Genomic DNA, 25452 nt, shown 5'->3' with positions numbered 1-25452 from the left:
GACTATGACACCTTGTGATTTTGATGTGATGCCCCTGTTGATACAGCCCCAAATAGCATTTGCCTTTTTTACCGCCTGCTCATGTTTATTTTACAATACACAAGTACCCCAAGGTCTTGTTCACACACAGTGTTACCTAGAAGCGTATCCCCCATCCAGTAGGCATGCTTTTCATTTTACTGACCCAGATGCAGAACTTTACACTTATCTTTATTAAATTGCATCTTGTTCTCATTTGCCCATTGTGTTCAGATCTCGTTGAACTCTGTCTCTATCTTCTGGAGTATTTGCCAGTCCTCCCAATTTGGTGTCGTCTGCAAACTTGATGAGTAGTCCTTCCATACCCTCATCTAGATCATTAATAAATATGTTAAGAAGTACCGGACCGAGCACCGAGCCCTGACGTACCCCGCTACTCACCTCCCTCCAGTCTGATGAAACATCATTGACAACAACTCTTTGAGTGCGGTTCTCTAACCAATTTCCTATCCACCTAACTATCTGAAAATCCATATTGCAGTCCTTCAATTTATCCATCAGAACATCATGGGGAACCTTATCAAAAGCTTTACTAAAATCCAAGTAAACAACATCAGCCGTATTTCCATGATCCAGCAAACCTGTCACTTGGTCAAAAAAGGAAACCATGACTGGGGAAGGCACTGGCAAACCACCCCGTATTGAGTCTGCCAAGAAAATGCTAGTGTCAGACATGACTCGGTGCTTGCACAAGGGATACCTTTACCTTTACATTTGGGCTGGAAGGAGTGTCTAGGTGTGGTGGACCCTTTGCTAATATGATTTTAATGTGTCGATGATTAAAGGACAGCTGGAAGCTGCCTGGATGATTACTTCATCAGGAAGAGACATTAAGGTAAAGTAATAACAGCATCTTGATAAGATCAGACACTGGTGCAGTGTTATCCCATTCCTTAGTTCCTGTTGTGTTAGGGTGGGAAAAAAGCAGTTAGGGTGGGAAAAAAGCCCAGTCCTTCTGTTCAGATTAATTAATCACTTATTTCTGCAATGCAAAACTTTATGGGTAGGCTTTTCTTGGCCTGGTCTGTCTTGCTTCTAGTGAACCTGAAATAAAGGATTGCAGCTGCTTTTTTATTTGCACAGCAAAGAGCATACGTGGGCTGTATCCATAGCACCCTAAATACAAACAAAATTTGTGGCAGGGTATCAGTTTCCATCTCTGACTACCTGAGTTAGCTATTTTGCCAGATCTGCTCTATTTCTATTTTCATTTTAACACAAATCTCAGAAATACTTCCAAGTTTAAAGGTGAGCATTGCCACCCTTCAACAGGTCGTTACTTGCGTGGATCATTGTCCAGATTGCTGCTGGTGCTCCTTTAAACTTGGTATAAATCTTAAACCAACAACTCCTTAGTGGGCATATGGTGTCTTCCCTACTCTCAGACTACTCTAGAGTGAATCTGGGATGAACTGAAAAGGCAGGCTGCATTCATACTGACCTGTATGTAGAATAAACATGCCTCCATGACTTCTCTCAGTAACCTATATATCTGAGTGCCTCAATTAAAAACCAGAACTGAGGTTCATTTGGTTAGCAAAATCATCTAACACTGTCAGGGGGGGGGGGAGAAAAATCTCATCGTCTCACATGTTCTAGATGCATTACGTGCTGTGAGCTGTCAGTTCCCCTATAGCAAAATCCTATACAGATGCGCTTGGAGGCGAGTCCCACCAGCATGCATAAGTTCTCAATTCTAACCTCTTTTTCTGTCATTAGGTAGCACTACCACTGTCATGCTCTTGCGATTCTTTACAAATCAATTAAGTCTGAAGTCCTTTTAAAAACACCTGACTTGGAATTACATTAATGATTATGAAATATTGGGACATTGAGGTGAGGAGAGAGAAAGTGTCTGAGGCAACTGCCTTCGGAGCAGAAGGAAATGTTGGGATTGCAAGTTACAACAGAAAGTCCAGTCCCTCCCCCTGCCCCGCTCTGTCCTCCCCTATAGATTATTTAAGCCCCAGCTGCCCACAATCAAATGAAAAGGGGAGTACAAGCCTTGAATTGTGTGCAAGCTATGCACTCCCTAAGTCTCTTATTTGGAAACCTGCCACGCTTAGTCAGTACTTATAGGTGAGGTAAACAGAGATCATTTTTTCGTGGACATTTGCCTCAACAGACAAGAAACAGAAAGGAACAGCAAAGATTTATTTAACAGAAAATATAGTATTCAATATGGTAAATATTTTATGTATGGATGACTTACATATATATAGTAAAACTGGCTCTCAAGTAAAGTAAATAGCCCCAGAGGGGATACTTGATTCCCCCTTTCTCTAGGATATCTCAGCAGGCTCAAGGCTGCTCTTTTCTCTCACAGAGCACCTTTCCAGAGCACTTATACACACAAATGAAGGACCTTTAACAGGATGCTCACTTATCCCACTAAAATAAGCTTTCTTCCTAAGCTGACTCACAAACCCTAACTAAAAGCCAAATGAAATTCTGACTCATTTGATGTCCCTTTCCAGAGTCATGAATTTCTTGTCCAAAGAAGAAGGTATGTGTGGTTTTTTCCCCCTTCACTCCACTTAAACTGAGAGTGGCTCACCTTTTTAACATATTTATTAACTTTTTAACATATTTATTAATGATCTAGATGAGGGGGTGGAAGGACTACTCATCAAGTTTGCAGACGACACCAAATTGGGAGGACTGGCAAATACTTCGGAAGATAGAGACAGAGTTCAACGAGATCTGAACACAATGGAAAAATGGGCAAATGAGAACAAGATGCAATTTAATAAAGATAAGTGTAAAGTTCTGCATCTGGGTCAGAAAAATGAAAAGCATGCCTACTGGATGGGGGATACGCTTCTAGGTAACACTGTGTGTGAACAAGACCTTGGGGTACTTGTGGATTGTAAACTAAACATGAGCAGGCAGTGTGATGCAGCGGTAAAAAAGGCAAATGCCATTTGGGGCTGTATCAACAGAGGCATCACATCAAAATCACAAGATGTCATAGTCCCATTGTATACGGCACTGGTCAGACCACACCTGGAGTACTGTGTGCAGTTCTGGAGGCCTCACTTCAAGAAGGACGTAGATAAAATTGAAAGGGTACAGAGGAGAGCGACTAAGATGATCTGGGGCCAAGGGACCAAGCCCTATGAAGATAGGTTGAGGGACTTGGGAATGTTCAGTCTGGAGAAAAGGAGGTTGAGAGGGGACATGATAGCCCTCTCTAAGTATTTGAAAGGTTGTCACGTGGAGGAGTGCAGGATGCTGTTTCTGTTGGCTGCAGAGGAGAGGACACGCAGTAATGGGTTTAAACTACAAGTACAACGATATAGGCTTGATATCAGGGGAAAAAAATTCACAGTCAGAGTAGTTCAGCAGTGGAATAGGCTGCCTAAGGAGGTGGTGAGCTCCCCCTCACCGGCAGTCTTCAAGCAAAGGTTGGATACACACTTTTCTTGGATGCTTAGGGCTGATCCTGCATACAGCAGGGAGTTGTACTAGATGGCCTGTATGGCCCCTTCCAATTCTATGATTCCTCCCAATCCAATGGAGTTCCTTGTGCTTTGATTGGCTGGCAATCACTTTAATTTTTCAGGGGCCTCAATCACAAGGATTAGTTCAGAGCCCTTGGGAAGAGGTGGGTCTCTTGAGGATGATCGCCACAGACATATTTTAAATAAACATAGCTGGGATCAGGTTATCAAGGCAGAAAATACAAACTGCTAACTGTTGTGTCAGTATAACAACAGCTGTACAAAGAAACAAAGCACCCTTTCTACAGATCCTTTCCCACTATTATGAACAGTCCCAAAAACATTCATATCAGTATCAATATAACATACAGGCCCTTGAAAAGGTACATGACAAAACAGATTGTAATAAAGCAGTACTGTGCGGAAGTCAATAAACACATGCTAATCTTTCCTTCCAGCCATACCACTAGCTGCTCTAAGACATATGAAAAAATGCAAATAGCAAAACCATTCATTACAACAAGCCCATACTGACTTCAACACTCTGAATCTCAACAGAAATGCTGGCAGTGATTACACAGTAATTTCTTGAGCTCCAAGCTTCCTTTGCAACTGGAGCTGCCAGCCTCCAGGTAGGGGCCGAAAATCTCCCAGAAAGATGTACATCTGACCTCAACCAAGGCCAGACCTTTTCCTATCAGGGACCCCACCTGGTGAAATGAGCTCCCAGAAGAGATTGGGCCATGCCTGAGCTACCACACTTCCACAGGGCCTGCAAAACGGAGCTCTTCCTCCAGGCATTTGGTTGAGGTCAACCAAACCAACAACATCAAACTGGGCCCCCGGAAACCCCTCCTGAATCCTGAACCGACCAACCTATGGGACCTTGGTTAATAGGTTAACATCACCATTAGTATTGGAATTATTATATGGAAACATTATTGGAATTCTTATTACTAGTTACTGAAACCACTGTTACTATTGTAAACCGCCCTAAGCCACAAGGGAGGGCAGTATATATAAACATAATGACTAAATAAACAAGGCTCAGTTGCCCTGGATAAAATAACTGCTCTGGAAACTGACCTCTATGGCCTTATCCTCGGGCTCCCACCCTTCCTGAATCCTCACCCTCCACAGACTCCACTCCCAAATAGCCACTCCCCAAATTTCCCAACTGAGATTTGGCAGTCCTCCCATTGTTCCACAGAGAGCTGAGTAATACCCAGCACATAGTTCTTCAACACAGCCACATCTCACTATCATATCTGGTAAAGGATACATATAAATAACAAGAGATAGAAATCCATGTTGGTGAGATTCACACACAGCATGTGTCATCTTCAGATGCAAAAGCATTTCATTTAGAGAGATTTCACATTTTGCATAGGTTTCTCCTATCCAAGCAATCCTTCCCTGCAAAACTTACTCCTTTTCTGTCCTAATACTATGCATTCACATTGGAAAATATTGATCTACAACAGTGGTTCTCAACCTTCCTAATGCCATGACCTTTTAATACAGTTCCTCATGTTGTGGTGACCCCCAGCCATAAAATGATGCAAGCGTTCTTTCACAGAAATTAAACCGAAACTGACCAATGGTGTGAAGATCCATTGTTCAAGATTGTATATAAATTGTTTTTCCCCCAGAGTTTCTCAGTTCAGCTCTGCCTCTTGTCCCATTATGCCAAACTCGCTCTTTTCCATTGCTCCAGAAATATGAACGTTCGATCTTGATCTACCCTTCAAGGCTGTTGTGTGGATGGTGCCCCCCCCGGCCAAACTGCTTGCCCTGCCGCGACCCCAATGAAAGGGTCATTTGACCCCCAGGTTGAGAACCACTAACCTACAACAAAGATGTCCTAAAATCACATAGAAGCATATGGGATAATAACTAAAAATAGGAACCATGAGCAACAGTTCCCAGTACCAGTTTCTACAAAGCACATTACTCAATTTCTCAGCATTCCATTCAGTGGGGAGTTACCCTCTCCTTTTTGGCATAGATCCTGAACAGCAAGGCTTTGACAGAATGAATTTCCATTCTGTTTTGTTTGTTCCCTTCCTGGAATTTAATTGGCATCACTAATAGTGCTTAAACAGCTTATTCAACAAAAGCCAGTCCTCAATCTTTCAAATAATTAACACCCATACAGTCATCTCCTAATGCATATTTACTTGGGAGATATCCTACTAAGTGGTACTACTAGCTAGTCTATACACTGCAACCTTATTTTACTAAATCACCAAGTCCAAGTAAATCTAAGACCTTAAGGAAGCACAATGCTGGGAAACCTTCACAGTATCTTCTCAGCACATTTTAAAGGCACACATTGGGATCTCATGCTAGCCCTGGAAAAGGGGGGGGGGCACAGGTACCGTACCTTTGCCTGTCTTTTGTCCCTGAAGTTAATATTATGATAACAGCAACTTCAACTGGTAAAGTGTATAAGGACCAAAGAGTTAAAGCTTCTATATGACTTTTAAAACCACTCTAGCTTTTATTTGACTTTTAAAACCACTGGGACATTCTGGCAAGAGTTCACAGTGCCTTCAATGTGGGCTTGAACATCAGATCAATTTGAACAGTTTTTTCTTTCTTTTTACCTCTTAATCAATTATATGTGAGTCAGTATTTCAGCGGCTGGAAATAGCAAACAACCTCTGAATATCTCTCGCCTTGAGAACTCCATAGGGTCACCAGAACTTGCTACCACCTCTAAGGCAGTATTTAAGTAATAGCTGTGGTCATAGAATCCCTTTTCAATTTCTCACTTGGCCATTTTACCAGATTTGAGACATGGTTGCTATATGAGCCATATGAATGTTAGGGAGGTAGGGGAAGGTATGGAAATTTCTCCCACTGTGCATACCCATACACCCACCCTTTTGGTAATTTTACAGAGGGGTCTGTTCACAGGAGTAAACATGTGCACATTCCTCTCCCCTCCCTTCCACTGAGTCTGCACTCACTTCTCACTCCATTGTCGGTTGCCTTCCCCTATATGCATGACACGCATTCAGATGAAGGCACTGTGATACAGGAAGTCCTGCCCTCAGTATTAACTGGCTGCAATCAGGCTCCTTATTCTGCATTCCCCTCCCACAATACAACCTATTTGGAGAGCAATTTGATACAACTATTGCCCTCACTGTAAAATGGCTTCATCTGCACAGCCACTTTGTTCTGCTACAGACACAGTGTGTCATCAAGAGGCCAGTCCAAAGTCCAGGTACCAATTAGTCCAAACTCACTGTCAAATCCAAGAAATACAAAAGGAGAGTTCTAAAACACAGGCTGAAGTCCAAGAAAATCAGCTCCTGATACAGGCTGCAAGGCCAATCATGGCTTCCACACAGCATTTGCTAGCCATCTCAACCCTGCTCCTGGAACTACTTATCTTCATTGCTGATAGAGAGCTGACACTGCACAAGTGATCTGACACTGCACCTCCTCTCTTTCTCCTATGTTGTTTCTGAGGCTCTGGTAACAGAAGTGCACTGGCCAGCAGATGACTCTCCCCTGTCCCCTCAGGGCTCAGGGGCTGCAAGGCCATTGTACTGGGACCTGGTTATGCATCCATGTTTGGCTCTTCAGAGGCTGCCTCTTCCTGCAGTGTCCGTTTCTGGCTGTGGGTTTGGAGCAGGTCTGTTGATCGCCCCTTCCTCTGAGAAGTCTTCTCATCACAGGACTCTGCTAGAGCTGACTGGTCAATGACACCCTCACTGACCTCAGCACACAACCAAATGTGATTGACCACATGATATCACTGTTTTTACCATTCCTAACTGAAGAAGAAGAAGAAGAAGAAGAGTTGGTTCTTATATGCCGCTTTTCCCTACCCGAAGGAGGCTCAAAGCGGCTTACAGTCGCCTTCCCATTCCTCTCCCCACAACAGACACCCTGTGGGGTGGGTGAGGCTGAGAGAGCGCTGATATCACTGCCCGGTCAGAACAATTTTATCAGCGCCGTGGCGAGCCCAAGGTCACCCAGCTGGCTGCATGTGGGGGAGCGCAGAATCGAACCCGGCATGCCAGATTAGAAGTCTGCACTCCTAACCACTACACCAAACTGGCTCTATGCTTCTGGGTGAGATCAAGCATGGACATGAAAGATATGTAGATATCTGCCTCGCCAGGCTCCAGTCACCCTATAAAAATGTGACCAAAAATTCAGCACAAGTCTAATTAATGTAAAAGATTCTTGGGCAACAAATTTATCACCCCCTCAAAAAAAAATGAGTGCAGCATCAGCTTCTGTTTTCAGGATGGTAATAAGAACTTCCCATGATGTGGGTCCTCTGTCCACTTCCCTCCTCCTCCCAGAGGGATTCCACCTGTTTGCCTGCCCCATTCCTCTGGGCAGCAGGAACACCGGCCACAAGCCCTATATTAAGTCTGGCAGGTGCAGCTGGCATCTCAATAGAGGCATGCAAACAAGCAAGGTGGTGGCCCCCAAAATTTGATTTCAGTTCCAGCTGCACCTTAGAGACCACCAAGAGTTTCAGGAAATAAGCTTTTGAGAGTAAAAGCTTCCTCCATCTAAGACCCAAAGACTAATGTTGCTGAAGGGAATAAGCAGTAGTGAAGTGTAGGAGTATCACTCACCAACATTCATGCACCCCTTTCTCTCCACTGAATCAGCTGTTACTTTTAGCTACAAGGGCCACTCCTTCTTTTGCCCAGATGGAGTGAGCAATGGAGTAGCAATCCTTACTCACTCACCCGCCCTCCTGCTTATTTCACTCAGGGAGGCCACAGCAGCGTTTCCCAAGAGCTATTTCCCATTTTCAATGGCAGGTGTTCCCCTCAGTTCTTAAAGGAAGAGAAAGGCTCCTGGGCAAAGGAGAAAGAAGGTATCAATCCCTCTGCGGTGCTGAATGAGCTCTGGGGTGCCAATGGTGTGGGGGAAGCCTTCTTGAGCCCCCAGATGATGCTGATCTTCAAAATGAATGAGAGTGCCAGGAGGTGAAGGCAGCATTTGGGGGCATCAAAGGCTTATTATTCTTGACTTATTTTTTTTCCAAGCCTTACATAATTCTCCTTTATTTTATCTAATCTCTTTACACAGAAAACAGAATAAGTAAATTGTTATCACCTTTATAAATCCATATAAAGTTAACTTTTCTCTCATAGGTTTATTGCCTGTCTTAGAGGAACCAAGACTTCTCTTTACGCAAGCTACCCTAAAGTGCTTCCTCCTTAGATGAACTTTATCACTTTAAATGCCTGACTGCGCAATGAACCCCAGCCATTCTTTGAACCACAGCTTGCATTAATGATTGATAGGCTGGACAAATTTACAAGGGGAGAGTTCTATAGCTAGGTCATTATAGTGGAAAGACTGCAAATTTTCACTTGGATGGTCAGGAGCTTAGACAAACAGGAGCACAGTTTATAGAGCTACACAAAACAGAAAAACACACAATGAAATAAACTAATCATGCAATGTGGCTAATCAGTATTCAGATATTTATCTCCTATCGAGATAAAATAAATTTATACTGCAATTTTCGCCATATCTAAAGATTCATTACACCATACAATTTTACCCCTTATCTGTCCTGATCTATTTTGCAATCCCTGTCTGCCCCTCTTGACATAGCGAGCTCAGGACAGTTTCCAACATAATTCAGTATTAAAACCATACAATAATTCCTTTAAAACAATATAAACCATTTCATTTTAAACATAATTTAATAACTATTAAAACCAATTGAAACTATCAGGCCAGTATTCATAGTCAGTGCTGTAGAGTAGCTCTTGATTGTAAGTTCTGAACATCAAGTTCAGATTTGGGATTTCAGGGAGGGGGACAAATGAAGTTATTGGTGGAATTCATTGGCCCCAACCAAATGCCTGGTAGAAGAATTCATTTTACAGGCTTTGTGGAACTGGGTCAGTTCCAACAGGGCCCTCAGCTGTTTCGGGAGCTCATTCCACCAGGTAGGGTCCAGGACCAAAAAGGCCCTAGTCCTGATTGAGACCAAATGACTTGGGCCAGGGATCACCAGCATGCCCAGCAGATATTTTTTTTCCATTCACATCCTCCATTTTGGTTTGTCATTCTCTTATATGCCCAATCCATTGTACAGAAACTGATCTGTTTTGCAAGTCATAGGAAGCCACAAAACCACAGCATTTTTAGTCATTAGCACTTCAAAATGCAGAGTGTCAGTAGGATGTGCCTAATCTCATCACATCTAGATTCTCTGAGATTTGTAGGGGAAAATCCATCCATATATGGCCCTATTGTGTGGATTTTCTCGAACCCTATTCTGGGGCAACATTCATCATTAGATACGTAAATATACAATACTATTCTGACCTCTTGATTTTGCTAATTCTCCAATTCAGATCACTGCATTATTCTCATCAATAAACTTTGTTCTCACTTTATCTTGATTTTTAGTATTCCTTCCAAATTTGTAGAGCTGTCTCACGACTATATCAACAAATCCCTTAGTAATATTATATGTATTACTGATCAAATGCAAGATACTCCTTTAAGATGCATGTAATAGCTAAACTAGCAATTCCTTTAACTTAGGGTGGAAAACCAACAGACAGAGGGAAGGTTTCCTTCCTTATGCTGAACCATTCAAAGTACACATTTGGGCTGAATTGGAAAACAGGCAACATTCCCACTAGCACATGTCAAGGGCAGGCTGGTCTTTCTGTACATATGTCATAACTGTTGCAATGCTCTTTTGGGTCCCTTAGAATTGTCTGGACATATCTTTTGATGCTCATTTAAGTGGTTATGAGCGACTACAGCTGGAACTCAGCTAACATCAACAATGTGACCTAGTCTCACATTCCATGAATTATACAGGAAGGACAAGTTGAGAGAAGAAGGGCCAAGCCTTAGTATAGTGCTCCTGGTTTACATGCACATAGCCTGCAGGTCCTTGGATGTCCAGCAAGAAGTATACCAAGCAGAAAAGTCTGGACAAGGGGCCTGCCTGCACAAGGCCACAGGAGCCATTTCTAGTCAGAATGGACAATGGCGAACTAGAAGGAACGGCAGCCTGCCATGGCATAAGAGATGGTAATGAATCCATAGCACTTCACCAATAGTCTTTATATAGGTATCATATCAACCACAACCATATTTTAAATGCTATAAAAATTTGATGATGAAGAAACTGTAAGACTATCTTAGGTAAGAAAAGGCTTTCTCAACCAGGGTTTCATGAAACCCTGGGGTTTCTTGACAGCCCTGGAAAGCTTTCCTGAATGGGTGGGAGTTAATTTTAATATAAAATTGTTAAACATTTATCAGATGATAGGACAGAAAGGTCTGGAGGATCATTGTCCATGGGGTCGCGATGGGTCGGACACGACTTCGCACCTAACAACAACATGATGACCGATATGGTCGTGTTGATCTACCCCCCTCCCCAAATGGCCAATGATGGACCTAGAGGAGGTAGGAATTGCATTGTAACTGAACTGCATTGTAATGTTTTGGGTCTTGTAAACAGGCAGCCCACCAATCCAAAGACGTGTTTTGTGTCTACACACAGATCCTATGCATTACCTACTTAAGAGGTGTGGATAAGTATTAACCCAGCTATTCAGTCGGACAACAAAAGGTGCCGCTCCATGACTTTTCTAGACCTGTCTCAAGGTTTAGTAAAAATGTCAGAAACTAGGAGGGGGGTGGGGCTGCGCCTGTGTCTTTTTATAAACTTGATATCTCATGTACCTGGCGTGACAGCCCGACCCAACAATTATGTCAGGTCGGCCCTCGTGACAAATGAGTTCGACACCCCAGACTAAAAAAAATATTTTAATTTCCTAAAACTCGTTTTACTTTCCCGTTACGTGCAATGCGAGGCTCAGTCCTCCAGCGCCGGCCTCAGAGGCGGCAGGGACACCTTGGGCACCGAGTCCCGCTTGCTCAACCGCTTCCGATCGATCACGGCCCGGCCCGGCCCGGCCTCCCCGCAGTCGTGGCGCGCGCGCACTTGGCTCCCTTCCCGCGACGCGCCCACCAGCCCTGCGAAATAGCGCTCGTGGTGGCGTCAGCAGCACGGCTTCCGGAGCCCCGTCGCGCAAGCAGACCGCACCACGTCCCCTACGGAGGGGGGGGGGAGCACAGGATCGTCTGGGGGAAGCTCACGGGGCGTCCCTCTCGCCGCCTGAAAAGCAGCGTTTCCCCACTGGCCCGTGTGTTGCTCCGCTTCCCGTTTGTCCTGGACGGCGCGGCTGGCGGAATTCTTTAAGTTCTACCCCCCCCCCTCCCCGAGTCTGCAGTTGGGAGCTCCCGGTGGCGTCAGAGCCGGCAAGAGGCGTGATTTGTACGCGTTGGGGCTCGGTGCCGCAGAAGAAGCCGGTTGCGCCGCGTGGTTGTGCTGGCGAGGCTCCGAGGGCGACCCGGCGGCTCTTTCCTCCTCTCCGGCAGCGGGACGCGGCGGCCGTCGGCAGGCAGGTGAGCGCCAGCACGTCCCGCTCCGGAGGCTGCCCGCCCGGCTTGCCGAGGGCCGCGTGATTATGTATCAAAGCCCCGCTCGCTCCCTGTGCTCGGCCCTCGCCAACTTCTGCTGCGCGCCTGGCTCCGCCGCCGCCGCCTCGTCGTCGTCCCTGCTGCGCCGCTCGCCCGTGGCGCTGAGCAGCGCGCTCGCCTCTTCTGCCGCCGCCGCCGCTCGCTGCGGTTGCTCCGCTGCGGGGCCCGGGGCTGCCAGCCCTCCGGCCGGTGAGTATCCGGAGCGCTCTCCCGCGCGGGGCGCGGGGCCCGGGGAACGGGGAGGGAGGGAGGGATTCCTTGGGCCGGAAACGAAACCGTAGTCGCTCGGCTTGTGAAGCCTCCCGCAGGGTTTCAGCCGCACCTTAATCTTCACAACCACCTGGCAGGGTCGGACACTACCGTTTTGCACCCGGGGAGCCGTCAGCGCTCGGGTTCGATGTTTGGTCTTGGCCGTTTAGCTCAGCAACTGCTCGGATGGGAGCTGGGGGGGGGGGGGCTGCTCATTGTGATGCTCTCCAGGCGACACAGGGCCCTGCTGCTTCAATGCACGCCAGATGTAGGGGGGGGCAGGGAGTTACTTGTGCTCTTGCTGTCCCTTAGTTTGTTGATACCCTCGTATTAAAATATGGACTGGTTTCCCAGTGTGTTGATGTTAATGATTCCAGAGGGGTTTGGCTGCGGCTGCAAAAACAACCAACAGTGTTATGGCATTTTAAAGGCTAGCGCATTATTTCATCATGAATGCTTGTGGAGTAGAGGCAGGTATGAGAAACTGGAATGAAACTTGGTTAGTCTTTAAGGTGCTATGGGGCTCTTGTTCGTTTGTCCTCTTAGCAAAGCAGTGTGTTATAGTATCATGTGGTACATTTCCCACTGCACAGTGTTCTTGGTTTTGCTACCTTGTAAAAGATATTTTTATTTCTCTGGGTGTTAGAGACTTCGGCACCGAAGGAAGCATTGCTGTTCTGCCATTTCAAGCAATGCTTGTGACATATTTAGAGGGGAGGCATGTTGAAATCTCTGCTAATGAGGGCTGTGTATTTGTGCAGAATGGAAAGAACTTTACACTGTTTCTTGTTTAATTTATTCTGCTTTTGATCCACAGATTGGCTTCCAAAATGACTAATGCATTCCAGTGGGGTAACGGTATTGGCTTACGGCGGCAAAACCTTCCCCCAAATAGCATATGCTTTCAGGAGCATTTGGTGCAGTGGGCTCATGCTCAAGGAAGCTGATAGATATGACAGCACTATTCTTTTGCTCTTTTTAAAATCAGTGTTGTCACTAAGAATCCAGTTGGGTTATTTTTATGGACCTCAGCGAGGGAGCTTTCTTGGCAAGATCTGGACACAATAGAAAGATGGTGCTCTCAGCAGAGGCCTAGTACCACTCTTCTGTTAAGTGTCTGTTAAATTCTGCAGTATCTAAGGAATCCATATAGTTATGCTTTTCCTGACTGCTCAGAGCAGCCTTTCTCAACTTTTTTTACTGTTGAGAAACCCCTGAAACATTCCTCAGGTTTCGAGAAACCCCAGAAGTGGCTTGATCATGCAGAAAATGGTTGGAAGAATAGCGGTGTACACGCTAACCCATGGCCCTTCCCACCTACCCTGGCCCATCATTGACCATTTGGGGAGGGGAGTTGACATGACCATATATGGTCATATCATTCAACAAATGTTTAACACATTTGAAAAGATATTAAAAATTAACTAACTCCTACACAGTTGGGAAACCATTTGAGAGTCAAGAAACTGCAAGGTTTCACGAAAGCCTGGCTCAGAGAATTATGTAAAACTTGTTTTAAAAGATCTGGGAGATGCGCTGCAGACCATTGTGAGTACCTATAATATGGTCCTCTTCATTAGACTTTGTCAGCTGATTAGTATACGAAAAGAGCATGTTCTTATCACTTTAATGCCTGATATGAAAGACACTAGGCTTCTCTGGCTTTTGAAGTATTTGTTGTAAAAACATTGTATGGCGCAGAGTGGTAAGCGGCAGAAATGCTGTCTGAAGTCGTCTGCCTATGAGGTCGGGAGTTTGATCCTAGCAGCAGGCTCAAGGTTGACTCAGCTTTCCATCCTTCCAAGGTCGGTAAAATGAGTACCCAGCTTGCTGGGGGGTAAAATGGTAATGACTGGGGAAGGCACTGGCAAGGCCACCCTGTATTGAGTCTGCCATGAAAACGCTGGAGGGTGTCACCCCAAGGTTCAGACATGACTCGGTGCTTGCACAGGGGATACCTTTAAAAAAAAATAAGAGTTGGTTTTTATATGCTGCTTTTATCTACCAGGAGTCTCAAAGTAGCTTACAATCATCTTCCCTTTCCTCTCCCCACAACAGATGCCCTGTGAGGCTGAGAGAGCTCAGTCAGAACAGCTCTATCAGTGCTGTGTCAAGCCCAAGGTCACCCAGCTGGCTTTGTGTGGGGGAGCCGGATAATCAAACCTAGCTCACCAGGTTATAAACTGCCACCAATACACCACACTGGCTCCCAGGGTGGGAGTGGCAGGGATTATCTGCATTCACTTGAACCCTTTGCTACATGGATTTTCTTACCCCTTTCTTGGTTCTGTCTGGTCTCTATCAAAAAAAGAATTCCTAGCTGCCTTCTGTCATAACAGGCAGATGAAACTGAGCTATTTTAGTGTACGTAAGCACAGGGGATCCTCTTGCCATATTCACTCCCAGCTGACTTCATCTGAGTGGAGTTTCCTTCTGTCCTTACTCAAAGACTTTGAACCTGTGGTTACATTTCCAAACCCACCAGAAAACCCACCAGTATTTTCAGAAGTTCTAATGTAAAACCACTCTCTTCTCTTACCCTCCCGGGACTAATTAATCTGAACCAAAGAAGTTTATCTGTTTCTTGGGTTCAAACTAAACAAAACCTGATGGTTTGTGATTTGGATAAATGCTTGACCCTGCATCCCCACCGAGAAACTCTGGAGTCTCTGATTCAGACTTTTAAGTATAAATAAGTGGAGGTGGACTTGATCTAGGATGATGGTAAGAGAAGGGCAGTAATCTTGATGTTCTGTATTGTTTTAATGTGAATCATATGCCCATCCTCCTTAGTTCCTATTGTCCTAATATTTAAGTAGATAACAGCTGGGGATGGTGCAGTTTATATAACAGAGAGGAGAAATTTTCATGTTTGTTTATCACCGTGCAACTCATCCTTCTCAGACCTGGGCTTTGATAAATGTTTACAGTACTTGCTGCTGTGAAGCAGCCACCAAGAATGTATGAAGTTCACTTCATCCTGCAAGTAATATGCATGAGTTACATAATCAAGAACCCCAATTAGTGCAAGCAAAGGAGTTTGTATAAAGAATGTATGGCAGTAGCTGTTGTCAATTACCCTGCTTACTGCCTGTGCCTATAACTGTGAATCTTCACTTCCAAAATGCAGTTTAGTGTATATGCATTCTCTGGCATCTTCTTGACAGTCTCAAAAGCATGTTTAGAGTAGACGTGCTCAAAATTCTTTTGCATGTTTCCGTTCGTTGCTTTTTTATAGATGGCGGAGTGCTGCCAAACTTAAATTTGGCATGGGAGATTCCCCCCCTCCCTTCCGCCCTAAGAAATGAGTCATGCTTGAGAATCTGTCTGTCTGGAGCAAAGGCTCCTTGTCATTTTCTCACCCACATTGCAATGCAAGTTTCAAAAGAACAAATTGTCTGTGAGTTCTTTTCCAGCAATGATGTTAGAGAAGAAAGTGGCAATAGCTGTCGTGAAACAGAGCAGCATTCATGAACCATGACTGGGGAAGGCACTGGCAAACCACCCCGTATTGAGTCTGCCATGAAAACACTAGAGGGCGTCACCCCAAGGGTCAGACATGACCCAGTGCTTGCACAAGGGAATACCTTTACCTTTAGGGAAAACTTAATGATTGGTTCTGTATCCAAGACATGGGCAAGGAAGTGAAAAGTGGACAAATGGGTGTAGATTACCAAGCACCCCATTAACAACCCCCCTACAAGGCCAGAGACAAGGTAGTAACCACAAATGTCTGTAAAATTATAGTGTGGCAACCATCACAGAAATGTTTGGTTGAATAACCTTAGCTGTCTGTACTGAGCAAGCTACTCATATTGCATGGAAGTTATTGAGCAACTTACAATGAGCTTCATAGGCATGATTAAGCAACATTTCTAATCGGATAGAAGGTCCGATATTCCTTTTGCTTCAAGGCTGAATAGTTGGGCACTGGAAGAGTTCCAGAAAATTTGGTCTGTGTTCTGCCTGTAGACTATTGAGCTTTTCACAGAAGGCTCTGACTGGCTGCTGCTGGAAGCTGAGTGCTCATTATTCATCAAGGTCATGCGTATGATGTTGGGACATTTCTGCTTCACTTGCTGCAATGCCTGTGGTTTCTAATGCTCATATTGCAGCATTACTCGCATTGTGGTCTTGCAGTTTATATGCTGGAGTTGCACACTGAGGTTATCTATGCAGGGGAAAAATCAGTTTGGATCAAGTTGAAAATAGTGTAGTTGCACCAATGTGCGCAAAAAAAAAAAAAGTCCACACAGTACATTGAATCAATACAACACTGCTAGAGGAAATCAGTGTGACAGCCTAACTGCAGTTGTACAAATACATTGTACATTGGGGGGGGGGGGGAGAGACAGAAGAACTGTTCACCAGGTTTCAATGCACTAAAAGTAGCAGCATCATTGATCTTACAGCTGTACATGAGACAAATGACACTTTGGCACACAGGCACTGTTCCAGCCCCCCTCCCCCTAGCAAGGACCCACAAAGAAGATGGGTAGCTTGTTTTTGGATTATAATTTCTATGTCACTTCTGTGCTAGTGTACACCAGTATAAATATGTACATGGCATCAGGGTATTGACGATGATGCTTGTAGGATCAAGCTTTCAGTTTTTTCTCTGGAGATATGTCTTAGTGCCTCAAATGTCCTCCCTTGTAGTTTAGATGTCCTGTCTTGCAGCTGCATGTGGACAATGGTGGAATATAAGATGCCTAAAGGTAAAAGTATCCCCTGTGCAAGCACCGGGTCATGTCTGACCCTTGGGGTGACGCCCTCTAGCATTTTCATGGCAGACTCAATACGGGGTGGTTTGCCAGTGCCTTCCCCAGTCATTACCGTTTACCCCCCAGGAAGCTGGGTACTCATTTTACCGACCTCGGAAGGATGGAAGGCTGAGTCAACCTTGAGCTGGCTGCTGGGATTGAACTCCCAGCCTCATGGGCAGAGCTTTCAGACTGCATGTCTGCTGCCTTACCACTCTGTGCCACAAGAGGCTCTTATAAGATGCCTAGATTTATATTAATTCTGAATAGCACATTTGCTGTTTGTGTGTTTTAGAAAAACTCGGTGTGCCCTGTAAATTGTGTCATGCTCTATCACAACAAACAGTTGTGTGAGGTCTGGCAGGGGCTCCTGGGAATTGTAGCCCATGGACATCTGGAGGGTCGCAGTTTGACTACCCCTGGTTTAGGGCACTGGTCCTCAGATGTTGAATCAGTATTAATATTGGGTTTCATTCTAGGTAAAAGTGGACCATACCAGGGTCAACGTTGTCATTTTAATTATATTTAGTGTACTGGAGATGTCTTTCTCTTGGATGGAGAGAGGGAAAGCAACGTCCATGTTCCAGGTTGAAGTTAAAGTTGACTCCCTCCCCCCAAACATTGAACTGTATTCATTTAAGCAACAACCTTTCAGTAGCTAGAGCACACATGTCAGATCTGGTTGTGTACCGACAATCTTGCTTTCCACTTTCCACCAGCCCATCAGTAAACTGCAGTCTCATCCAGGATACTGTAAACTTGGAGGAAGTTGATTAAAAGGTCATTGATAGGAGAATCTGCGTATGCAAGAGGAATACTAGAGGTCAGTTGCATAAGATAGCTTGTAAGGTGTTCAAGTCAAAAGTATTATCAGTTCAAGGACGCAGGGAAGAAATTGCAAACCCCATGAACACTTGTAGCTGCCTTATAATGAATCAGACAATCCATCAAAGTCAATATTGTCTACTCAGACTGGTAGTGGCTCTCCAGGGTCTCAGGCAAAAATCTCCCACAGCATCTATTGCTGGATCTTTTAACTGGGGATTGAATCTGGGACCTTCTGCTTGCCAAGCAGACGCTCAACCACTGAGCCCCTGAGAATTTTTGTCAAGTGGAAGCTTAGATTAAAGCATTGCCCGTGTCTTCTCTTTTTTTCTTTTTTTCCCTTAGTTCAGCATTGCTGGATAAGAGTTAGTTGTAGCAATAGGGTGAATCATTTCCTGTAGCATTAGAAGCATGCTTGCAAGAGGCCACTAGGGGTCGCTACTAGACCAGCTTCTAGCAAATATAAGAGAGCTCATGTGACTTTAGAGGCTGTTAATTGTGCCTGTGCTTCACCATTAGACAGAGTTTACTGTTAACGCTGATGTGGTCCTCCAGTTTTTCAGGTGTGTATGCAACTTTAACATTATTAAATGCCTTTTTATTTGAAATGTTGCAGAGCTTATGGTCTGGAACTCTGCCAGCTGTAACCCCTGGCCTGTTTATATGGGCATGCCTAGAGATCACTTCATGCTGTTATAGCTTTTGTCCAGGAACTGCTACGCACACCAAAAAAAGATTTAGAAAGGAGAACAATATTTTTGTACCCTAGGAAGTGTGGTAAGCAGTAAGATCTATTTTCTGTGTTAAATGGGAGAGCTGGTAGATTGTGGGGTTTGAAGACCTTAAAACTGTAGTGTGATTGACTGTACTATTATCCCCCCCCCCAAAAAAAAAAATATATATATATATATATATATATATATCTGAGGGGAAAATCATGTCCTTTATTTTTTCTTTCTTTCACGGAGGAGCAATAGAAAAATGCCTTTGCACAAGAGTCCCGTTTCCACTTGAGGTCAAGTTGGCCAACCTTTTGAACGAGCAGCTGCTTGGTCAAGACAAGACTGCGGAATGTATTAAATCAAACGGCCAGTTCTTTTTGATAATAGGAACTAGTGAGCACTCCATTGCCAAGATGACTTGTATGTTCTGCAGTGAGAGTTTGATTTGTCTGTCATGGGAGTAGTAGAATCACCGGTGACCATTTTGTAATCTAAATCCACGGCCAGAAAGGAAAGCCCGTCTGAAATGAGAAATGGAAAGTGTAGTCGGTTTTCAGACAGTGAACCATATGCTGTTCATGGATTTGCTTTCTCTTTCTATGTCGGATATGGCTGCTAGTCTCACCCCCGCTCCTCAGCCGAAAGCCAGTCTTGGACCATCAGTTCTTCCTTCCTCTCACTGACATTGTTGATGCTTTATCTTGCAAAACATCATTTTATTATCCAGAGGGCCCCCCCTTGCTTTTTTCCTTGGTGGGCGGAAGTGAGTGGGAACAGCTGTGCTGTTTTTTTGTTCTTGTAAATGGATGATGCATAAATGAACGGAACAGAACATTCGTGACTGCTTTGGCTCTTGTCTCTGGGTGGGAGGTAAACCCTTGCGTCATGAAACTTGGCATATGTGAAAGATTGTATAAAGCCGCCAGTCAGTTTAGACAGAAGCTGCCGCTTTTGTTTACTCTTCACACTTTTAGAAGCTGCTATTATTGGCATAAATAGTTGAGCTGTGCAGCCTGATGGGAAACATGTACCATGTAACAACCTACTTTAGAATGCCAGTCAAATAAATTGAGAAGTTTTGCAGCCAATTGAAAGAAAGGTCAATTTCTCCAAGCTTTGCCTGTTGAACTGGGGATTCTGATGAGGGACACTCATGGTCTGCAAATTGAAGAGAGTAGTAATAACTTCTCTGTGGTGTTCTGTGAGCGAGAACTCTAGAGTTGGGAGTTAAGATTTTCAGGCCTTGAGGGAAATTATACTTTATGGCAAAGAACTGAGACTTTGTGGTTCTATGCTATACTGACTAATTTTTTCATGGATTCCCGGCACATTCCTAGTTCAATGCATATTTGCCCTTCCAAGGGCCAGCATATTTCCCCTTCCCCCATTGTGTGTTATACAACTAGCTTGCACCCCTCACTACATAAGGTAAAGGTATCCCCTGTGCAAGCACCAAGTCATGTCTGACCCTTGGGGTGATGCCCTCTAGCGTTTTCATGGCAGACTCAATACGGGGTGGTTTGCCAGTACCTTCCCCAGTCATTACCGTTTACTCCCCAGCAACCTGGGTACTCATTTTACCGACCTCGGAAGGATGGAAGGCTGAGTCAACCTTGAGCCGGCTGCTGGGATTGAATTCCCAGCCTCATGGGCAGAGCTCTCAGACTGCATATCTGCTGCCTTACCACTCTGCGCCACAAGAGGCTCTTTCCTCACCACATACAAAGGGCATTTTGAAGCATAGTAGCACCAGAGGGAATTTAGCACAGTTCTTTTCTAGGGTAGTGTTAATGGAACGTTGTTTTCTGTCTCTTCTATAGCGAGCTTATTGTAAGTAACTTTCAATATGAAATATAAGCTACGTCTGAGCTGATTGGTCTTAACGTTTTCTAATGGTCAGGTATAACTTTATGCTGCCTTCGGGTACCATTAGCGAGGGCAAGAGAGCCTTAATGTTATCCTTGCATGCAAATTACCGGTGAGGAGCACTTCTGTAGTCTTCCTTTTCATATTTTCCCAGGTAACAAGCCAATATTGGATTTTTGAGGTTGCACTGTGTTAAGGTCTTTGCAACATACTTGGGATGGCATTTGATGGAAGAACACTATGTTGATGTACATGTTTGTGGAAACCAGATGCATTTAACTTGTTGGATAAACCAGTTTCACAGCCTGGCATGGCTTAGTGGTGTTGCTGAGCCAGCACTGCATATTTAGGAAAGGACTTCATCTACCCCTCTTCATCATTATGATAATTCATATTTTCTTATCACTGCTTACAAGTTGCTAACTCTGCTGTCTTCAACTGCTGCCTACTTGGAGGTGACATTTCAAATCTATGGTGAAAATATTGTCTAAAACAAAATGCAGCTGCAGTTTATCTTTCCGAGCTAGGTGTTTTGTATTGAGAACTCATAAGGGCAGATGACTTTACAAGATACTAGCAGGACTACTTCTGCACTATTAATAGGTGTGAAAGAGAGCCAAGGACTTTCAGGTTCTGTGGTAAACTGATTAAATGAGTTCAAGAGGAAATCACTGGTGATGACTGCCATTCCAAATAGCCAGGACCAGATAATTGTGGCAGAGTGAATAATAACTCTTACAAATAAAATAACAGAAGTATTTTTGGCCTTATTCTCATGTGACCTCAGGGATATGAGTTGCTGAAAGCATTCTTCCTGAAAAGCTCAGAACCTTGCAGTGCAGCCAACGTAGTGTAGCTTACGATCCCAACCCCAAGAGAAGCCAGGATAGCCTGTACTTGTGCTTTTTCAGTGGTAGTCTCAGTCCTCTGGAATTGACTGCCTAGAGAAGTGTGGTAAAAGATTCCTTTGTAATCGTATGGGGAGAAGAGTCTTGAATAAGTCAAGGGACATTTGGAAATTGACCAGCTGATACTTTCAATTATATTTCCTAGGTATATAATTGGAAATTACTTTGATTGCTTGTCAGAGAAGCAGTATGCAAATATCTGTTAAATTACAAATAGTACTTATTAGATTTGCCTAGGTTTGGGGAAATCCTGAATTCAAATTCCCACACAGTTAGCAGTGTTACTGGCTGAACTTGGCCCACTTTCAGTTATCTCAGGGAAGAACCACACAGCAGGTTCTTCCTGATGTATTTTAGGCTTCAGATGCATTGTCCAGCAGTACAGGAAACTGTGGCACAGTTAGTTCTACTTTTGGATACTGTTCATCCATGTCTGTCTCTGGGAGAAGCCAAATGTTAGCCATCTCTTTGATGCCCTCAGCAGTTATCCAAAGCTGAGCGAAAGAGGAGAGAAAACTAGGCCCATTCATTTGACCTACTTCAGATATGTTTCTGTTGAGGGCTTTTGTGTCTCTTAATGGGAAGTAGGTACAATGATGTTCCCATGGACTATTATTATGAGGTCTAATTATCACATCATAGGCACTATTTGAAGTGATCTAAAGAGAACACATTTGGAAAGTCTACATCTAAATGTCTTATGAGAAGAATCTCTGGATCCTGAGACTTTGAAAAAGCCATCATCTTAGTATTTGGAATAGAGACTTTGAACACCATGAAAATCAGGGTAAATCTGCCCTATTTACTTTTCCCCTTGGCTCTTTCAGAGGAAAGTAGTAATTCTTATGAAGGAATCTGAACTCACTACATAATGTCTACAGCAGCATCTCTAACACTGAACATCTTAGTTTGTCTAAATGTCCGTGCCAGCATCCTACACTACATCATAATGCATTATGCAGAACTACTTGGGGCATTAATTCTGACTGGGGTGGGGGGGAGTGAAGACTATCCAGTATTAGCAGAGCTGGAGTAGAAACTGCTTGTCCTTGTCTTTGCTGAACTTGCCATTCTTTATTCCCTTCAGTGCATCCCATGGGCAACAGTACAAGCAGGCTGTACAGCGCTCTTGCAAAGACTCTGAGCAGTGGTGCGGTCTCCAAACATCAAGAATACTTGGAACACCCAGACTCCGAGATCCTGGATCCTATAGATCCTAAGGATCTACTTGAAGAATGTCAAGTTGTTCTTCAGAAACGTCCTGCCCGGCTCCAGAGAGACTTTGTGAACCTGCAGCCCAATGTTTCCAGAAGCCACCAACCCATTAGAGTCATGCAGTGGAATATACTCGCACAAGGTATAAACATTCTTCAAGCTGTTCCTGGCCACTGAAGCATTTTACTTTGGATTAAACTTTGTAATTCATTGCCAGTGGATCTCATCATGGCTACAAAATGTAGACTGCTTTAAAAGGGGGTGAGATAGATCCATATGGGGTGCAGTTTTAGCAACTCGGGACCCATCAATGGTTACTAGCCATGGTGACTTGAGGGGGGGCCTCCATATGGAGGCAGCAAACCTATGAATACCAGTACTGAGAGGACAATATCAGGGGAATGCCATGGTTCATATGTCTTGGTTGAAGTCTCTCCAGAACAACTGGCCACTGTGTGAGGCAGGGTGCTGGACTACATAGGTCACTGACTGGATCTAGTAGAGCCTCTCATATGTTCTCCACAGACTTTCACTATTGGATTAGTGGATCATTACATCAGTTGCAGATGGTGTTACAGATCTGGGTTGGAAAAATACCGTGATTTTGGGGATGAAGCCTGAAGAAGTTGGGGGGTGGGACTTCAGTGAGTTATAATGCCATGGAGTTCACCTTCCAGTTTGACCATCTTCTGCAGGTGAATTGATCTGTCACCTGGAGATTTGTAGTTTGGGGAGTTCTCCAGCCACTACCTGGAGATTGGTTAACTCCTTAGTTACAGGAGTTGAACAAAACTGAAAGTTATAGTGCAGGTTTAGCTATCAGGACTTGAGTTGGCTTATACATGGAAGATAAAAAAGATGAGAAGCCCTGAGACAGTAGAATAAATTGTGAGAGATGGAACCAGTTTTGGAAGTCCCTTTTGCATTAAGAACTTTATGCTAATAAGACAGTAGGCTTTTCACTGGCTGGGCTAACGTTTGCTTGCACCAATGGTTAACATAGAGGATCACTGCAAAATTTGATCCTTCAGCTGTAGCACGGGCGTGTTGACAGTCCATTCTGCCACTTCTGCTCTCTGCCTCATGCTCTTGTGAATGTGAAGTGGACTTTACAGTTCTTTCCACATGCATCATATCACCCTGAGGCCTCCATTTGAAACATAGTATGCAAGCTAAGTTAAAATTGCAAAACTGATAAAACTGAATACTGCCACAATGGCTAATCACAAGGGACACCACAGCCTGATTTTCTGAACGTAGTGTATATAAAAATGATGCACCAGTTACTGCTTAACTACCATGAATGTTCTTTCATTCCAGCTCTTGGGGAAGGCAAAGACAACTTTGTTCAATGCCCCGTGGAAGCCCTCAGGTGGGAAGAAAGGAAATGTCTCATTCTCGAAGAGATCCTTGCATACCAACCAGACATCTTGTGTCTACAAGAAGTGGACCACTATTTTGACACCTTTCAGCCACTCCTTAGTCGACTGGGCTACCAGTGTACTTTCTTCCCTAAGCCATGGTCTCCATGTCTAGATGTGGAGCATAACAATGGGCCAGATGGCTGTGCCTTGTTCTTTCTTAAAGACAGGTTTATTCTAATCAGCAGCGACAACATCAGGCTGACCGCTATGAAGCTAAAAACCAACCAAGTAGCCATTGCTCAGATACTAAAGTGTAACGAAACCGGCAAGCTGTTCTGCATTGCTGTCACTCACTTGAAAGCACGTAATGGCTGGGAACGATTTAGATCTGCACAAGGTGCAGATCTTCTGCAGAACCTGAGAAGTGTCACCCAAGAAGCTGAGATCCCTCTTATTGTCTGTGGTGATTTTAATGCTGAACCCACTGAAGAGGTTTACAAGGAATTCTCAAATTCCAGCCTGAACTTAAATAGCGCTTACAAGCTGCTGAGTGCTGATGGGCTGTCAGAACCTCCATACACAACTTGGAAGATCCGCCCTTCTGGAGAATGCAGGCACACACTGGATTATATCTGGTATTCACAACATGCCTTACAAGTGAGTGCTGCTCTCAGTCTTCTGACTGAGGAACAAATTGGACCCAACAGGCTACCATCTTTGAATTACCCTTCAGACCATTTGTCTCTAGTATGTGACTTCAGCTTTAATGATGATCCTGACAGGCTTTTATAGTTTAGGTTTGATGATGATTTTAAGCTTACTTGGCACATCTAGTAGCCTTCCAAACTATGCTCCTGAAGACTTTGGAGAATTATTTATGAATAGACAACTAATTTCCTTTGAACCATCTCCTTCAAAGATGCTGTCATTAAGACTTTGCCATAACAGTATGACACAAAAACTCTGCTGATTGCTTGCTTCAAGAGATGTATTATGTATTTCCTCATTACAGAGACTAAAGAGAATCTCTGTCACTATCATCTGTTTGAGAACTGATTCCTTAACAAATATGTAGAACTTGGGGATCCATGAGTTCTTACAGCATTTGCCTCAGATGTGACAATTATGCACAAAATTCACAAAATGGGCCAAAAAGGTTTCACTACAGTGTAAGTTATAGATTGACCAAATGTTGGTGACCCAATTTAGGACCCATTTAATTCTGTAAATGCAACACTGTAATGCGGATTTTATTTCATTAAAAATATGCCTGAATTTGCACTTATACGGTCTCCTTTACTGGGTGAGTTAAGGGTACAGAGCTTCAATTTCTATTGTGGATAAATAATTTTAACATGCAACCCTGAAGCCTTTTAGCGTGTCACTGAATGTAGAAAACTTTGTTTCCAAATACAAATGCCTAGAATTGTGCTGTCACTCACAAAAAGTTACATGACAATGGCTACAAGCTTTTGAGACCAACTGGCCTTGAAATTGAGTGCAGCTAACATACTTGTATTAATTTAGTGCTTCCTCTAAAAAGC

General features: G+C 44.1%; 1 protein-coding gene and 1 long non-coding RNA gene across 6 annotated transcripts in view; one reads left to right on the top strand and one right to left on the bottom strand.

Moving 5' to 3' along the window:
- Nucleotides 1-11520, bottom strand: part of LOC143819116 (uncharacterized) — a 148713-nt gene extending 137193 nt beyond the window's left edge. Inside the window, exon 1 of one of the 3 annotated variants that reach the window (XR_013224796.1) lies at nucleotides 11304-11520. This is a non-coding gene — a long non-coding RNA (uncharacterized LOC143819116). Of the gene's footprint in view, nucleotides 1-6457; nucleotides 7204-8092; nucleotides 10954-11303 lie in introns of those variants that run through there. The other 2 variants (XR_013224800.1, XR_013224799.1) reach the window with 2 other exon arrangements.
- A 273-nt stretch (nucleotides 11521-11793) lies between these two features.
- NOCT (nocturnin) lies at nucleotides 11794-25193 on the top strand. 3 transcript variants are annotated; one of them, XM_077300276.1, is made up of 3 exons: nucleotides 11794-11921; nucleotides 22417-22686; nucleotides 23865-25193. In XM_077300276.1, the coding sequence occupies exons 2-3, from the start codon at nucleotides 22425-22427 to the stop codon at nucleotides 24698-24700; spliced, it is 1098 nt and encodes a 365-aa protein (XP_077156391.1). In that variant the 5' UTR covers nucleotides 11794-11921; nucleotides 22417-22424; the 3' UTR covers nucleotides 24701-25193. The 3 variants fall into 3 exon arrangements, with proteins under 3 accessions (XP_077156391.1, XP_077156389.1, XP_077156390.1); XM_077300274.1 differs by having other exon boundaries at nucleotides 11813-12185; XM_077300275.1 differs by lacking the exon at nucleotides 11794-11921 and adding an exon at nucleotides 18297-18396.
- Nucleotides 25194-25452: the final 259 nt, after the last annotated feature.

This window comes from Paroedura picta, chromosome 10 (assembly GCF_049243985.1).
Source record: "Paroedura picta isolate Pp20150507F chromosome 10, Ppicta_v3.0, whole genome shotgun sequence".
Taxonomy (NCBI): domain Eukaryota; kingdom Metazoa; phylum Chordata; class Lepidosauria; order Squamata; family Gekkonidae; genus Paroedura; species Paroedura picta.
This window is presented reverse-complemented; position numbering and strand designations above follow the sequence as displayed.

Coding starts and splice junctions, on each gene's coding strand:
- NOCT (XM_077300274.1), top strand. CDS start 11,984: ATGTATCAAAGCCCCGCTCGCTCCCTGTGCTCGGCCCTCGCCAACTTC. Junction 12,186..22,416: donor GGCTGCCAGCCCTCCGGCCG/GTGAGTATCCGG, acceptor TATTCCCTTCAG/TGCATCCCATGGGCAACAGT. Junction 22,687..23,864: donor GTGGAATATACTCGCACAAG/GTATAAACATTC, acceptor CTTTCATTCCAG/CTCTTGGGGAAGGCAAAGAC.